The sequence below is a fragment of the Artemia sp. Qi Xiang Cuo genome, chromosome 7 (genome assembly GCF_049724085.1).
Source record: "Artemia sp. Qi Xiang Cuo chromosome 7, ASM4972408v1, whole genome shotgun sequence".
Classification (NCBI taxonomy): Eukaryota; Metazoa; Arthropoda; class Branchiopoda; order Anostraca; family Artemiidae; genus Artemia; species Artemia sp. Qi Xiang Cuo.
This window is the reverse complement of record NC_142800.1, coordinates 13,095,830-13,114,098: the sequence shown is the minus strand read 5'-3', so window position 1 is coordinate 13,114,098 and position 18,269 is coordinate 13,095,830. Positions and strand designations below refer to the sequence as shown.

Below are 18,269 nucleotides of genomic sequence, written 5' to 3'. Positions count from 1 at the left end.
AATATAATGTTGGAAAATCCGGCGCCCCCCTCGTAAAAAATTCTCTTCCTCCATGAAAAATTCCCCCATGGTAAGATCCTCCCATGTAACCCCCTCCCCCGACCCCCCTCCTATCAGAAAAAAACACCCCTGAAAACGTCTGTAAACTTCCCAATAACCAATACTATACGTAAACAATGGGTAAAGTTCATAGCTTGCAGCCCTTCCCCCGAGGACTGTGGGGGAGGAAGTCACCCTCAAAGATATAGTTATTAAATTTTTTGACTATGCTGAACAAAATGGCTGTCTCAATATTTTGATCCGGTGACTTTGTGAAAAAATGAGCGTGGGAAGGGGCCTAGTGGCCCTCCAATTTTTTTGGTCGCTTAAAAAGGACACTAGAACTTTTAATTTTCATTTGAATGAGCCCTCATGCGATATTCTAGGACCATCGGGTCGATACGATCATCCCTGGAAAAAACAAAACAAATAAACACGCATCCGTGATCTTTCTTCTGGCAAAAAGTACAAAATTCTATATTTTTGCAGATAGGAGCTTGAAACCTCTACAGTAGGGTTCTCTCATATGCTGAATCTTACATGGTGTGATTTTCATTAAGATTCTATGACTCTAAGGGGGTGTTTCCCTCTTTTTTCGAATTTTTCTCAGGCTCCTTACTTTTGATGGGTAAGACTAAACTTAATGAAACTTATATATTTGAAATCAACATAGACATTCGATTCTTTTGATGTATCTATTGGAATCAAAATTCTATTTGTTAGAGTTTTGGTTACTATTTAGCCGGGTCGCTCCTTTCTTGATTTCAGCTGCCGCAACTCAAAAGGTGGTATGTTAAGGGATACGAATTTTACAGGAGCGCACGAAAATAAAAGAAATTTTTTAAGGGTTTTTCTTTTGTTGTTAACAGATAGCTGTTTGTACAAGGAAGGTTCATCTCGAGGGAAAAAAAAATAATAAAAACACATCATTTTTTACATTCATTTGTGATGCGTTTTTACGAGTCGGATAATTTTTTTTTAGGGGGGGGGGGTAAAACCCCCCAAACCCTCCTCGATACGGCCTTGTAAGGAGACAACGAAATCGTTCGTAACCTCTTGCAAATCTGCAATAACTTTTAGAAACTGCAATAACTTTTTTTGAAGAGGGTAATGGGCATAACTTGGCTAAAGTAATTCAGGAGGTGTTTATTAAACACTTTGTCTCAGCATGGTGTTTATAATCCACTGTTTTAAATGAAATGAGTAAAATCAGTTGCTCCAATCCTTGGGTCTCAAGATATTAAAAGATTCTTCTTTTATCAAGATTGGTTAAACCTCCTTTGCTTAAATACAGAAATAGTTGGAGTTTAGTTTGAATCGAAAGGGGGACACATAGCAAAAAAGTTATTTAATAATTTGAATAGGAAGTGCCCTTAAATTCGGGGAAATTTAGGATTCCAGAGGAAGATGGGCCCCGTGGTCCTCCTGGGCATATCCCTGCCTGTGGCTATATCTAGAAGTAGTGCTGGAATGCAGTTAAACTGGAAGTGAATATGAAAAATCCAATAAATATAATTTTTTTCTTAATTGATAAAGTAAGAATTAGGTTATCATAACATGTTCAGAAGAGGGGATAAACTACACTACACTGTTACTCCTAAGATATATTATCCTGGTACTGTTTTTAGGGGGAGGGGCTGTTTACTAGTGCTTTTTGTTGTCCTGCTATAAAGTTTGATTATTTGAATTATGACCCCCCCCCCCCCCAGTAAAGCCTTTTAAAAACACAATACTGTATATCTAATTGTATAATGTCCCTCCCTTTTTAAACTTATTATTACTAAACTAAATATGCTTTGGTGTGCTTATCAGTTTTCAAGCTTTGTCTTATTCTAACCATGTGCATTTAACAATTATATATTCCGATACAGAGACTGTCGGAACTGCCACTTCTTTTAAGCCACGATCCTGACAATGGTCTTTCAAGGGATGAAGATTCTCAAAAACAGGTATTTACCAAGTCATTTTGTGATGACGCATGTAAGGACGGTGATGGTCTTCTAGGAGTGAAACAGCTCTTATTTTAACACATCTTTTCTTTGTTTATTTAGCTGTTGTCTTAATCCCTGTACAAATATACATATTAACAACTAATACACGTCTTAAATGCACTGGGTCGCAGGGTCGTATCCAGGACTTTTTTCGGGGGGAGGGGAGGGTCTACAAAAGGATTTTTTCGAGGGGGGGGGGGCTATAATTTTTTTTAACACATCAAAGTTTGTTTATATTCATTTTTGTTACGTTTTTACGAGTCGGACAAACATTTTGGGGGGATTCAAACCCCCTACCCCTCCCCCCTCCTGGATACAGCCTTTATGGGTCGTATCAATTTTCAGTCGCGTCAATATATCCATTTAGTTCTACGAATACCACATATGCACCTTGAGGACTAGTACAAACCTTGTGATACCTTGTGATTCGATATTAGCATCAACGGGGGGTCGGGACTCTGTCAGTCAGTGACAAGCCATTGGTTTACGCGGCTAATACACGTCATTGTTATTACACTGTTAATAAACGGCTAATGTATCTTAATGCACGGAATAGATACAATTTCAGTTATATGACGTTCAGACGCTGGACTCAGTTTTGGACTAAGTCTCACACTCTTTGAACCCTAAATTTTGATTGGTCGAAAAATCTTTCGAACACGATCCAAGACCGAGTCGAGCGTTTGAACGGATAGCAATAACAGTAAGAATTGAATATCATGGTGAACAATAAATACAACCTGATAAGAAGCTCCCAAAAATGTGTAAGTTTTCAGTAAACTCTATTAGTGTGGTCTTTGAACTAAATTCGAGAGAGAAGGGGGGGGGGAGTTAGTATCTGAAATAAGGATGAAAATCTTTTGGAATTTTTCCGATTTGTTTTTTAACACTGAATGGTGGATATTTCAGCTTTTCAAGTTCAAACTATTTTTCGTCTTAAATGCCCGAGGACTTCTTTTCAAAGAATAATAGGAGGCAAGTTAGTTAAAAGTTGGCCTTGCGCCAACTTAGTTTCCCGAAAATGTATATTAAAGACCAAAAAGTGCAATTTATTTTAGTGTCTCCAATGCAGGCCATTTTACAAAAAGGGAATAGAATTTTTATGCCTCTAGTAAATTGAATATTGAGCAAAGACTGGCAATAGATTTGATTGTGTATGCAAAACACGTATTTATCCCTATGGGTATGGCTTCAAAAAGCAAATACAAAGTATTATTTGTCATCCCTGAGTCAAAAGTAATAACATGATATTGTATTTTCAAATGTTTCAACTATTATAATATATTACGCTCAAATCAAATAGTTCCTCGTGGACCAATTGCGGCACATAGGACATCCATATATGTTTTGTGGAGTTAATTAAAAATAAAAGTTTTCCAAAACCAAGCTTTTCAAAGAAAAGTAAAGAGGTATTTAATACTTAAGACGAGCAGAAATTACTATCAAATAATAACCTAAAACGAACACAAAGTAGAATAAATAATCACGTCAAACATAAAAATAATAGATACTGATCTCGGTGAATAAATAAATCCTAAAACAAGTAAAAATTAAAATTAAAATTCAAGTCAAACTTGAAACAAACAAGAATTACTACAAACACGAATCTGGATACTACCCTCCCACGTAAATCTTCTGAAGCCTATTGTGTCGTTTACGTTCTATTTAAAAATTAAATAAAAAAAGAAGTTTTTTTTAACTGAAAGTAAGGAGCGACATTAAAACGAACAGAGGGGCTGTCCCCTCCTCAACGCCTCGCTCCTTACGCTAAAGTTCAAATCTAGTTCTAATTCCTTGAGAATGACCCCTAAATCACAAAGGCCGCTAATTAGCATAAATAGCTCTGATGAAAGTACAAAAAAATCTTTACCGTAAAGAGCGAGGTAAATGACAAGGGGGCGAAACCAATCATATACGTAATAATTTTGTTCGTTTTAAGTTTTGATGTTGCTCCTTACTTTCAGTTGAATTTTTTTTTTAATTTAATTTCTGATTGTTTTTTTAAATAATCCTGGGAAATCCGGCGCCCCTTCATAACAATGTCCCTTCCCCCACGAAAACATCCTCAATGGAAAGCTCCTCTCACATAACCCCTGACCCCCCCAACTACCAGAAAAATCCCCCTGAAAACTTCTGTATACTTCCCAATAACCAATACTATATGTAAACGTTTGGCAAAGTTCACAACTTGCAGCCCTTCCCCCAGGGACTGTGGTGGATTAAGTCGTCCTTGGAGACATAGTTATTGCATTTTCGACCATGCTGAACCAAATGGCTATCTCAAAATTTTTATTGGTAACATTGGGGAAAAATGAGTGTGGGAGGGGGCCTAGTTGCCCTCCATTTTTTGGTAAATTCAAAAGGCACTAGAACTTTCAATTTCTGTTCGAATGAGCCCTTCTGTGATATTCTAGGACCACTGGGAGCGATAGGATCACCCCTGAAAAAAAAAACAAAAAACTGACATCTGTAATCTTCTTCTTGACAAAAAATACTAGATTCTCCATTTTTGTATATGGAGCTTGAAAACATATCGATAGGATTTTCTAATACGATGACTCCCAGAGTAGTATTTTTAATAGAGTTGTATGACTTTTAGGGGGTGGTCCCCCCTTTTTTCGAAAATAGGGCAAATTTCTCAGGCACGCAACTTTTGATGGGTAAGACTAAACTTGATGAAATATATATATTTGACATCAGCATAAGAATCTGATTCTTTTGATGCATCTATTAGTATCGAAATTCTGTTTTTTAGAGTTTCGGTTACTACTGAGCCGGGTCGATCCTTACTTGCAGTTCGTTACCACGAACTCTTTGAATATATGTATTTTAAACAGTATCTAATAATTTTCCAAAAAATTGACAAAAAATCAAAAAATAGAACACTATAATAATCAATATGGGTAAAAAAAAAAGAATTAATAAAAGTAAACTGAATGTTTAATATATAGGCCTACTGGTATTAATTCCTGGAAATCTCTGAAATTTAAGATTTTTTTTAACATTTATTTTTTTCAACCTTATAATTCTGAAGAAATTTTTTTTAAAATTCTGGTAATATATAATATTATACTGTAAATAATATATTATATTTGATTGTATATGTTATTCCATGTATAACATATTTAACTATTATGTAAATAGCTATTTTAATATACAAAAAATCATGCCAGCCAAAATTTGCATCAGTATCTATACAGGCTTCATAAGCCTAATACTAGTTTTAACTGAATAATGTAACATGCTTCTGTAAAATTTAAAAACATGATCTGCTGATCTGTATTCCTGTTAAGAAACATCTTCAAATATTTCGCGCATATTTCAGCTTCATAAATAAGTTTAATGGGGTAGTGAAGCGTTAGTCGAGCCAATGTTGTTCTGCATATACTTGCTCTACAGAACAATAAACGTTCCCGCTTTTAACACTTTAAAATTAGATTATTCCCTATTTGGAGTTTACAGAAAAAGAGGCGTAATTTTCTGCAATTTTCCGCGTAGTTACTTTAATGAGCTGCATACGCCTGTTCCTTAGAAATATGAATGCTCCTGCCCTCAAAACTTCAAAATTAGATTGCTCCCTATTTGGACACTATTTGTAATTAAATAAAAAAAAGCAAAATTTTTTAACTGAAAGTAAGCAGCGACATTATAACTTAAAACGAACAAAAACTATTCCGTATTTGAAAGGGGCTGTCCCCTCCTCGACGCCTCGTTCTTTACGCTAAAGTTTTTATTGTAAAAAAAAAATAATAGAGTTTTGAGAAAGAGTCAAACTTTAGCGTAAAGAGCGAGGCGTTGAGGAGGGGACAGCCCCTTTCAAATACGGAATAATTTCTGTTCGTTTTAAGTTTTATTGTCGCTTTTGATTTTGGCTCACCGTACGTGAATAATTAAAACGAAACTTGCATATTAATTTTACTTTTTTTTTGGCCAAATGGCTTTCTCGAAAGTTGTTTAATTTTATTTACGAACGATTTTATTATTAATAAATATGCGTAACTTACGAAATAACTTACGTAACGAACTTCTATATTCGTATATTTTTATTACATATATTAGGGGGATCGCCCCCCTAGTCAATACCTCGTTCTTTACGCTAAGGTTCGAATTTTTTTCCAATTCTTCAAGAATGACCCCTTAATCACAAAGGCCGTTAATCATAGGCAGCGCATGCGCTGCCTAAGTAAAGAATGATGTTGGCACAGTGTATTGTTGTTTTTTTTCTAGACCAGGGCACTTCGTATAGAAGGAGTTGTCGTAGAAACTTCGAAAAGGGCTCATTTGATTGGAAATTGGAATGACTAGTGCCCTTTTTAACAGTCGAAAGAGATTGGAAGGCAACTAACACCCCTTCCACGCCCACTATATCCCCAAACACATCCAATCCAAATTTTTAGATAGCCATTTTGTTCAACGTAGCTGATTTCCAGATAGATCTTATGCTTTTGAGGAGGACACTACTCCCACAGCCCTCAGGGCAAGGGTTGTAAGTTATGCCCTGGGGGAATATAAGGTTTTTATAGAAAGCTTTGTCTTAGACACATCACAAAGGAATTATTCGATAGGAAATTCAAAGGGCTAGTGCCCTTTTTAATAGTCGAAAGTGATTGGAGGGCAACTAACCCCCTCTCACGCCCACCTTTTCCAAAAATAAATTTAATCAAATTGAATGTTCTGGAAATTAGGTCTTTGAGGATGACACCCCCCCACAGCCCTCAGGGTAAGTGCTGTAAGTTATGCAAAAAAAAGCAAAAAAAAGTAAAATTAATATGCAAGTTTCGTTTTAATTATTCATTTACGGTGAGCCAAAATCAAAAGCAACATTAAAACTTAAAACGAACAGAAATTATTCCGTGTTTGAAAGGGGCTGTCCCCTCCTCAACGCCTCGCTCTTTGCGCTAAAGTTTTTATTTAAAAAAAAAATAGAGTTGTGAGAAAGAGTCAAACTTAGCGTAAAGAGCGAGGCGTTGAGGAGGGGATAGCCCCTTTCAAATATGGAATAATTTCTGTTCATTTTAATTTTTAATGTCGCTTTTGATTTTGGCTCACCGTACATGAATAATTAAAACGAAACTTGCATATTAATTTTACTTTTTTTTTTGGCTAAATGGCTTTATCGAAAGCTGTTTAATTTTATTTAAGAATGTTTTTATTAGTAATAAATATGCGTAACTTACGAAATAACTTACGTAACGAACTTCTATATTCGTATATTTTTATTACGTATATTAGGGGGATCGCCCCCCTTGTCAATACCTCGTTCTTTACGCTAAGGTTCGAATTTTTATTTTCAATTCTTCAAGAATGACCCCTTAATCACAAAGGCCGTTAATCATAGGCAGCGCATGCGCTGCCTAAGTAAAGAATGATGTTGGCACAAAGTATTGTTGTTTTTTTTCTAGACCAGGGCACTTCGTATAGAAGGAGTTGTCGTAGAAACTTCGAAAAGGGCTCATTCGATTGGAAATTGGAAATACTAGTGCCCTCTATAACGGTCGAAAGAGATTGGAAGGCAACTAACACCCCTTCCACGCCCACCATTTCCCCAAACACATCCAATCAAGATTTTGAGATAGCCATTTTGTTCAACGTAGCTGATTTCCAGATAGATCTTATGCTTTTGAGGAGGACACTACTCCCACAGCCCTCAGGGAAAGGGTTGTAAATTATGCCCTGGGGGAATATAAGGTTTTTATAGAAAGCTTTGTCTTAGACACTTCACAAAGGAATCATTCGATTGGAAATTCAAAGGGCTAGTGCCCTTTTTAATAGTCGAAAGTGATTGTAGGGCAACTAATCCCCTCTCACGCCCCCTTTTTCCAAAAACAAATTTAATCAAATTGAATGTTCTGGAAATTAGGTCTTTGAGGATGACACCCCCCCCACAGCCCTGGGTAAGGGCCGTAAGTTATGCCCTGGGGACATATAAGGTTTTTATTGAAAGCTTTGTCTAAGAAACATGAAAAAGGGCTCACTCGATTGGAAATTCAAAGGGCTAGTGCCCTTTTTCATAGTTAAAAATAATTGGAGGGCAACTAACCCCCCTCTCACGCCCACCATTTCCCCATACACATCCAATCAAAATTTTGATACATCCATTTTGTTCAGCGTAGTTGAAAGTTCTAGAAATTAGGTCTTTTAGGATGCTAAACCCCTCAGATTCGTCAAGTAAAGGGTTTTAAGTTATGCCCTAGGGGCATATAAGGTTTTTATAGAAAGATATTTCGTAGAAACTTCAAAAAAAGCTCATTTGATTGGAAATTGAAAGGGCTAGTGCCCTTTTTAATAGGCAAAAGTGATTGGAGGGCAACTAACCCGCCTCTCACGCCCACCATTTTCCCAAACACATCCAATCAAAATTTTGAGATAGACATTCTGTTCAACGTAGTTGAAAGGTCCGGAAATTATGTCTTTGAGGATGAAACTCCCCCTACAGCCCTCAGGGCAAGGGTTGTAAGTTATGGCCTGGGGCATATAAGGTCTCTATAGAAAGCTTTGTCGTAAAAGCTTCAAAAAGGGCTCAGTCGATAGGAAATTGAAAGGGCTAGTGCCTTTTTTTAATAGTTGAAAGTAATTAGAGGGCAACTAACCCGTCTCTCACGCCCACTATTTCTCCAAACACATGAAATCAAAATTTTGAGATATTCATTTTGTTCAGCGCAGTTAAAAGTTCTGGGAATTAGGTCTTTGAGGATGATAACCCCCCCTAGAGCCCTCAGGGCAAGGGTTGTAAGAAATGACCTGGGGGCATATAAGGTTTTTATAGAAAGATTTGTCATAGAAACTTCAACAAAAGCTCATTTGATCGGAAATTGAAAGGGCAAGTGCCTTTTTAATAGTCGAAAGTGATTGGAGAGAAACTACCCCCCCCCCCCTCACACCCACCATTTCCCCTAAAGCATCTAATTAAAATTATGAGATAGGCATTTTCTTCAACGTAGGTGAAAGTTCTGAAGATTATGTCTTTGAGGATGACCAACCCCCCAAACCGCTCAGGACAAGGGTTGCAATTTATGTCGTGGGGGCATATAAGGTTTTTGTAGACAGTGTTTTCGCAGAGACTTCAAAAAGGGCTCATTCGATTGGAAGTTGAAAGGGCTAGTGCCCTTTTTAGTAGTCGAAAGCGATTGAAGCTCAACTAACCCCCCTCTCACGCCCTCCGTTTTCCCAAACACATCCAATCAAAATTTTGAGATAGCAATTTTGTTCAACGTAGTTGAAAGGTCCGGAAATTATGTCTTTGAGGATGAAACTCCCCCTACAGCCCTCAGGGCAAGGGCTGTAAGTTATGCCCCTAGGGCATATAAGGTTTCTATAGAAAGCGTTGTCGTAAAAGCTTCAAATAGGGCTCACTCGATTGGAAATTGAAAGGGCTAGTGCCTTTTTTAGTAGTCGAAAGCGATTGAAGCTCAACTAACCCCCCTCTCACGCTCTCCGTTTTCACAGAAACATCCAATAAACGTTTTTGTATAGGAAGTCTGTTAAATGTAGTTGAAACGTCCAGACAACACGTCTTTGAGGATGAAACTTCCCCTGCAGTCCCTAGAGCAAAAGTTGTAAGCTATACTCTTGTGGCATATAAGTTTTATATAGAAAGCGTTGTCGTAAAAGCTTCAAATAGGGCTCACTCGAATGGAAATTGAAAGGGCTAGTGCCTTTTTTTAATAGTTGGAAGTAATTGGTGGGCAACTAACCCCCCTCTCACGCCCACCATTCCCCCAAACACGTGCAATCAAAATTTGATATATTCATTTTGTTCAACGTAGTTGAAAGTTCTGGCAATTAGGTCTTTGAGGATGATAACCCCCTCAGAGCCCTCAGGACAAGGGTTGTAAGTTATGCCCTGGGGGCATATAAGGTTTTATAGAAAGTGTTGTCGTAGAAACTTCAAAAAAAGCTCATTTGAATGGAAATTGAAAGGGCTAGTGCCCTTTTGAATAGTCGAAAGTGATTGGAGAGCAACTAACCCCCCTCTCAAGCCCACCATTTCCCTTAACACATCCAATTAAAATTTGAGATAGGCATTTTCCTCAACGTAGTTGAAAGTTCTGAAGATTATGTCTTTGAGGATGACAAACCCCCCAAACCGCTCAAGGCAAGGGTTGTAATTTATGCGCTGGGGGCATATAAGGTTTTTGTAGACAGCGTTTTCGTAGAGACTTCAAAAAGGGCTCGTTCGATTGGTAATCAAAAGGTCTATTGTCCTTTTTAATAGTAAGAAGTGATTGGAGGGCAACTAACCCCCCTCTCACGCCCACCCTTTAGGAAATGTTGTTGTTGTAGATACTTCAAAAAAGGCTCATTCAATTGGAAATTGAAAGAGCTATTGCCCCTTTCAATAGGCTAGTCGAAACCGATTGGAGGGCAACCAACCCCCTCCCTCACCCACCATTTCCCCAAGCACATCCAATAAAAATTTTGAGATAGCCATTTTATTCAACGTAGTTGAAAGGTCCGGAAATTATGTCTTTGAGGATGACACTCCCCCCACAGCCCTCAGCCCAAGGGTTGTAAGTTATGCCCTAGGGGCATATAAGGTTTTATAGAAAGCGTTGTCGTAGAAACTTCAAAAAAGGCTCAAGCGATTGGAAATTGAAAGGGCTAGTGCCCTATTTAATAGTCAAAAGTGATTGGAGGGCAACTAACGCCCCTCTCATGCCCACCTTTCTCCAAACACATCCAATCCAAATTTTGAGATAGCCATTTTGTTCAGCGTAGTTGAAAGTTCTAGAAAATAGGTCTTTGCCAGTGTTGTCGTAGAAACTTCAAAAAGGACTCATTCACTTGGGAATTGAGAGGGTTAGTGCTCTTATTAATAGTCAGAAGCGATTGGAGGGCGAATGCCCCCCCCCCCGCTCCCCCACGCCCATCATGTCCCCAAACACTTCCGATCAACGTTTTGATACAGCCTTTTTGTTGAACGTAGTTGAAGGGTCCAAAAATTATGTATTTGAGTATGACAACCCCCACAGACCTCAGGGCTAAGGTTGTATGTTACGCCCCCGAGGCAAATACTGTCTTATAGAAATTTTTGTTGCAAAAACTTCAAAAAGGGTTCTTTCGATTGGATATTGAGAGTGATATTGCCCTTTTTAATAGTCGAAATTGGTCGGAGGGAGAATTTCCCTACGCCCATCATTTCCCCAAATATTCTCGATCAATATATTGATATGGCCATTTTGTTCAACGTAGTTGAAAGGTCTGGAAATTATGTGCTTGAGGATGACAACCATACCCCCATAGCCCTCAGGACAAGGGTTGTATGTTATGCCCTTGGGGCATATAAGGTTTTATAGAAAGTTTTTTCGTAGAAGCTTCAAAAAGGGCTCATTAGACTGGGAATTGAGAGGACTAGTGCCTTTTTCATTAGTTGAAAGTGATCAGAGGTCAACCCCCCCCCCCCTTACGCCTACTATTTCCCCAAACACTTCCAATCAAAATTTTGATTTGTTAAGCCTACCAGAAAGGTCTGGAAATTATGTATTTGAGGATAATAAATCCCCCCAGCCCTCAGGGCAAGGGTTGTAAGTTATACCCTGGGGACATATAGGGTTTTTATAGAAAGCGTGGCCATATAAACTTCGAAGCGGGCTCATGCGATTGGTAATAAGACGATCTAGTGCTCTTTTTAAGAGTCAAAGTGATCAGAGGGCAGCTACCCTCTCCCCCTACACACACGTCATATTGTCCTGAAATGCGTGTAAAAGAAATTTTGAGATAGTCATTCTATTCAAAATAGTATAAATATCATATTACAAGGCCTTTGGGATTAAAAACCCCAGAGATTAGGAGCAACGGTTTTAAGTACCCAGGGTTAAATACCCAGGGGGTATTTAAGGTTTTTATGGAAGGGATAGTTGTTTAACTTCAGGAGAGGCTCAGTCTTTCTCCCTGAAAAAGACTATGTCAATATAAAACAAACGGAAATTAATCAGAAAAAAATTTTCTACAAAATAAGTTTTTCAAAGAAAAGTAAATAACTCCATTAAACAAAAAACGAACAAAAATAGAATCAAATAATCTACCAAGCATACAACTACCACAAATCAGTATCAATAAATAAATGAAACCCAAAACAAAACAGAAATTAAGATAAGTCCAACTCAAAACGAGCAGAAATTAATCTGAGTAGGGTTCTAAGCCCTATGCTTTCTAAAAGCCATAATATAATCTGTACTATACTGAAAAATATTTTTTAAATGTTTTCATTTTTATAGCTTTAAGAAATCGAAAAGTAATTAAGATTTAAAGGAAGAAATATCAGCATATGTATTTTACACTGACAATGCACACTTTTTTTTCAGTAAATTCATTTGAATTTTTTCAGTAAAGTACGAATTATATTCTGGCGTTTAGAAAGCATAGGGTTCGTTACCATGAACCCTATGCTCATCAAACATTTCGTTACCACGAACTGTTTGATTTTCGTAGGATACTGATTGTTGAATAGTTTAAAACCGTGGATAGTGCTTGCTGGATAATAACACATTAGAAAGTAGACAACAAAATGCTTGTAGTATTTTGCTTATTTCAGTATGTGGTAGTTCAATATATATGTAGTGCTTGTTGAATAATAGCACACTAAAAAGTAGGCAACAAAATGCTTGTAGCATTTTCCTTATTTCAGTATGTAGTAGTTCCGTATGTATATAGTGCTTGATGAATGACAACACATTCAAAAGTAGACAACAAAATGCTTGTAGCATTTTGCTTATTGAAGTATGTAGTAGTTCCGTATGTACGTAGTGCTTATTAAATGATAACACATTAAAATGTAGACAAAAGAATGCTTGTAGTATTTTGCTTATTTCAGTATGTAGTAGTTCAATATGTATGTAGTGCTTGTTGAATAATAACGCACTAGAAACTATGCAAAAAAAATCTTGTGGCATTTTGTTTATTTCAGTATGTTGTAGTTCCCTATATATGTAGTGCTGGTTGAATAATAACACATTAGAAAGTAGACAACAAAATGCTTCTAACATTTTCCTTTTTTCAATATGTAGTAGTTCCGTATGTATGTAGTGCTTGATCAATGATAACACATTCAAAAGTAGACAACAAAATGCTTGTAGTATTTTGCTTATTTAATATGTAGTAGTTCCGTATGTATGTAGTGCTTATTGAATGATAACACATTAGAAAATGGACGACAATATGCTTGCAATTGAATGATAGCACATTAAAATGTAGACAACAAAATGCTTGTAGCATTTTGCTTATTGAAGTATGTAGTAGTTCCGTATGTATGTAGTGCTTATTGAATGATAACGCATTTGAAAATGGACGACAATATGCTTGTAGTATTTTGCTTATTTCAGTATGTAGTAGCTCAGTATTTATGTAGTCCTTGTTGAATAATAACACATTAGATAATAGACAACAAAATTCTTGTAGCTTTTTACCACAGTAGACAGAATATAGCAGTATGATCATTTTCTATCTCTCCCATTATAAAAACCCGGACAGGGGTGCGAGTGGAAAGAAACAGGCTAAACAAGCTAAGGCAGAAAGAAGTGGGAGGAGCTTTTTGTTCACGATGACCAGAAATGATCTGCGATAAGCTTACTGGTATATTCAGAAACAGGCTAAACAAGCTAAGGCAGAAAGAAGTGGGAGGAGCTTTTTGTTCACGATGCCCAGAAATGATCTGCGATAAGCTTACTGTCTATAAACTGTGCTTTTTACTTAGTAGCTTTATGTAGTAGGTCAGTATTTATGTACTGCTTGTTGAATAAAAACATATTTGAAAGTATTAGAAAATGGACATAACAATAACACATTAGAAAATTAGAAATGACCGTAGTATTTTATATTGTTGGTTAAAAATAAAATCCAAAGCCCACTGAGACTTGTAAAACATATTTTTTTTTCGTTAGGAAGAAGTCAATCGTAAACCTGAGTTTTTAGCCGCCTAGCACCATAAAAATTGTCTTAAAAGCAGATAAAATTACTTTTAGTTAAATTACTTATTCTACAAGTATCTTTACTGACCTACTTCTGAGGTGTTCTCTCCTTGTACCCCTATTTATAAATGTGACAATGCAAGTGAGTATTTAACTACTCGCTCTTATGCCCGTTCGAGGATTCGGCTAGGCTTAAAACTATGGAAGTAGCTGTGCTTTGTAAATAGGGGTAGCGATAGCGTCTATCCGTTGCAACCCGTTGAATGGATACAAACCTGGGGACGAACATTAAATCTTTTAAGGATTCTCCTTTCTGTGGACGAATGTCTGTTTCTGGAGATGGTTTGGAGATGAGGATATGTTTGGAAATGTTCGATTTTATCAGGCTGACTGTTCAGCTAATTCTCTTTTACCAGTTAATAAATAAAAAAGAAGTATCAGACCAGACTGACATTTAGTAGAAGACTTTTAGAAATGGATGTTCTGAAGATATGGAATTAAGGATATGAATCATTTCTGAAGACGTTAGTCTTTGCTTGGCTCATCAACAGCACAATGTCTTTTATTGGTTTGGAAGCCTAACCAAAATAATCCTTGGACAGACTGACATCTTGTAGAAGATTTTTGACAGGGATGTTCTTCCTGGATATCCAGAGCGTCCTGGAGATATGGAGATTTCCAGAGAAGTTAGATTTAGCTGGACTGGCCATGGAGTAAAGTGTCCTTTATCGGTTTGTAGAACCTTGTCATGGTAACTAACTTTATCATGCATGGCCTAAAATTCAAATTCAGCTAGCCCTTTCATTTGTGAACTTGCTTAATCCAATTATTGTGTATAAAACACAATTCCCTTCATATGTCTGATTATTCTCCATACGAGTTTGGACGTTCAAAATACATCTGTGATTGTTGGAACTGCTTAAAACGCTCTAACCTGCCATCTCAAAGTATGTCTCTGGTATATATCAGGGAAATAACCAAAGTCCACGACTTCCCTTCATAGTGACTTCAGTTTTTCGTTCACTGTGACATCCTGCTTTGCTGTAGACCTGTAGATAAAGAGGATTTACACTTATGCGATCTATTCCTCTCAATTGGAATCTCAACATCGAAACGTGCACTAGCTCCAATAGTTCATTTTGTTCAGAATAAGTTCCATGCACACAATCCCAGCACTTGTGAGTTAAGTGTATCTTCATTGGCAAGTGCACATCTGGTTGTCATAGCCCAATTTCAAATTCCACATCCAAGGAAAAATGGCAGAACAATATGGCAGGGCTAAACAGGAGACTGAAAAGGCTAGCAAAGTGCCCTTGATTCCAAAAAGTGGAGAGTATTCCAATCGTGAGGCTTCCTGGAAATAACTAACATTAAGTTATAATTAACATTTTATCAGTAGTTACCATCAAAGCAGGTTAAGGCATAGCAGGTCCAAAGAGGATATTGAAAAGGCTAGTGCTGTATCCTTGCTTCCAAAAAGTGGAGAGTGTACCGATCTTGAGACTTCATGAAAATAACTAACGGCAGATCATAATTGACTATATTAGTAGTAATCATCAAAGCAAATCAAGGTATGTAGTATAGGTAACAAGTTTAAGTGCTCGTAAGTGTCGGATGTTATCAAAAATTTAGTAAAACAAATAAAAATGTTCAAGTGTGTAAGGATGACGTCTGCGCAACATAACCTTCTTGGCTGAGAAAAAACGATACTTTTGCTCCCAAGTTCCAATGCGAATCGTGAAAATGTTGGTTAAAGATGATGATGAGAGAATTGCCAATGTCTTTTTAACGTACTATTTCGACCTTTTGAGTCGACTGGACTCTTGTTTATATAGGCAAATATTAAGGCTCTTGGTAAAGCCATTACTCAATGTTTGAATTGTAATGGTGAGGATAAAAAGGCCCCGGGTTCCCATGTCACATGAACACCTCCCTGGCCGGGTAAATTATTACACCTTAAAAGCTCAGTGTATTATGGGGAGTCTTGGAGCGAAAAAGTTCTTCGGCTTACATAGGCATAATATCCCAAACGTTCTACCACGACGCTGATGTGCTTAGTTAGTTGCACCTTTATCAGTTCTGTTCTGGCTGTACTTTCTCTAGATTCTTTTTCCTTTTTCTCCTTAAATATAAAAACCACTTATATTGTCCCTATTCTAAAACTAAATGATGTTCTAATGATCACAAGATCGCTTAGATTTACAAGTTTGATCTCCATCGTTATCTCCATTTAATCTCCATCATTAAGTAGTCTAACAGAGCATTTCTATTACTGTATTTTACAGATACATTGAATCAAATAAATTACTAAAAGATTGTTGTTTAAGTGAGCGACGGTTTTGGCTCATCAGATCAGATTGTGTCGTAAAGAAGGAAGTAATTCTTCGCTCTTAAAGCCTTGTTTCATCCAGCTTGACTGCTTGACTTCAATGTTACTGCGTAAAACCTGTCACCGAATGTCGCTGCCCGCTCTATTCTGGGGCTCTCGAAACTTATATGGTTTAACTCCAAAAATTTCAGAGTGGGTTTAGTAGAGCAAGTGCTCTAGTACCGACAAGGACCAACTGCTACCTTTAAGGCCGATGTTAGATCTGGGGTCTGTAGCTTTTTGTTACGAGTACATCCACTCACATCATTTTGAACTAAAGAGCTTATTCTCCCTGTGCCGTTGTTTGTCGAAGGAGCAAGATGAACAATTAGGCACATAGTTTGTTAAAGTTACCTAAATGCCTAACATTGCCTAAATGAAAAAAAATTGTAGAAAAGAATAACCGAAAAGCAGTTTAATGGCACAGCACATTCGTCCAGAACCCAATCTTTGAGGGTGTTATCCCAAAAAGCCATTTGCCCATTCTATCAATTGATTCTATTCCCAGAACTATGATTTTATCAGTTGAAGCCTAAAATAGATTTATAAAAATAATTTTTCGAACTAGTTGAACGACTGGCGAACTATGCAACTTAAAAAAAATGAAAATGAAAAATTAACTAATCTATCAGACATAGAGATTACTTTTTTATGTTGTCTAATAAAGTCATTCATGAAAAAATATGCAAGTGGGCACAAATGGTTTCGTATTCAATCGGTTAATCCTAACAGTATTCCCACATAATTTCTTTAAAATAGTACTGCGTCTTCTGCAAATTCTCTGTCTAATTTTTTAAGGTACAATTTTGACACAAGTTTAAAGTCATATTGACTTTATTTTTGTAAATCATGCTCCGGTACATCTAAATTTATCATCAAGCACATCAGTTGAATCAATAATTATTTTGATTTATATAATTACGTTTATAGTCGAACTCGCCTTTCACTATAGTCAGTATATTCATAACGCCGCAGTGTCATGAGTGTAATATATAGCAGCCTTTTACTATATGCCGCTAAAAGATAATAAACTAGCGCTTGAAAGTTGTTAATATGTTGAGCTACTAATATGTGACTATAAATTGTTAGTTAATTCTTATAATTTTAGCCTGTTGGGTGCGATAAGATTCTCGGCTCGGATGCAAAAGAAGATAATTGTAGGGTATGTGGCGGAGACGGTACGAAATGCACTACCATCACTGGGAATTATACCACTCCTGTTCTCCAAGTAGGTATGTTGTTGTTATTTATTTATATATCTCTTAAGCTGAAACTTGAATATAAAAGTATGTAGCTAACGCCTTTCTCTAAGAGTGACAAGTAAAGTGAGCAGTGGCGCACCCGAAATTTTGCTGTGAAGGTTCATGTAAAAGCATAAGACCAACCTAGACGAAACAGTTTATTGTTCCTTCTCGATAATAATTTAAGGAACCCCCTAAAAAAATGGAGATTCTGACCCCCCCTCCCCTACCTAATACCAAAACTTTTTGCACATATCCCAGCAGCGTGTATAAGGTTCAGGGTTGCTAACCGCAATCCACGAATGTCAGCAAACGCCCAAAACCTCTCTTGTTAAAACCCTAAATAAGGCCAATCTTATCTGGTAAGAAATTGCAAAAAAATGGCCCTGAACTTTTCTCTTCCTGACTCTAATACGATTGGTCTGTAAATTTAAACTTCACAATGATTTTTAGTTTAACACACATAATAAAATTGGTTGTTCTTCCTTTGTCACTGGTTAAGTTTAACGCATCTCGGAATTGCTTAATGTTATTGACTTTAATTAGCTTCACAGATAAGCAGGACACTTTCTTTATAGCCTGGATATAGTAAGTGCTTCAATGTGTCGACTCAGGACCCTTTTGAAAGTTTCAAGTGTGCTCTGTTACGCTGATTATATCTTGCTTCGGTATATTCTTTTAGCTGAGGGACAATAAGGATATGTTACAAGTGATCATTTGGGGA

At 37.0% G+C, this 18,269-nt stretch overlaps 1 protein-coding gene across 1 annotated transcript in view; it reads left to right on the top strand.

Moving 5' to 3' along the window:
- LOC148949972 (papilin-like) overlaps positions 1-18,269 on the top strand; it is a 191,685-nt gene that overhangs the window by 149,653 nt on the left and 23,763 nt on the right. Inside the window, exons 7-8 of the mRNA XM_089091751.1 lie at positions 1,911-1,988; positions 17,413-17,536. Of these exons, the coding sequence (XP_088947877.1) occupies positions 1,911-1,988; positions 17,413-17,536 (202 nt within the window). The remainder of the gene's footprint in view (positions 1-1,910; positions 1,989-17,412; positions 17,537-18,269) is intronic.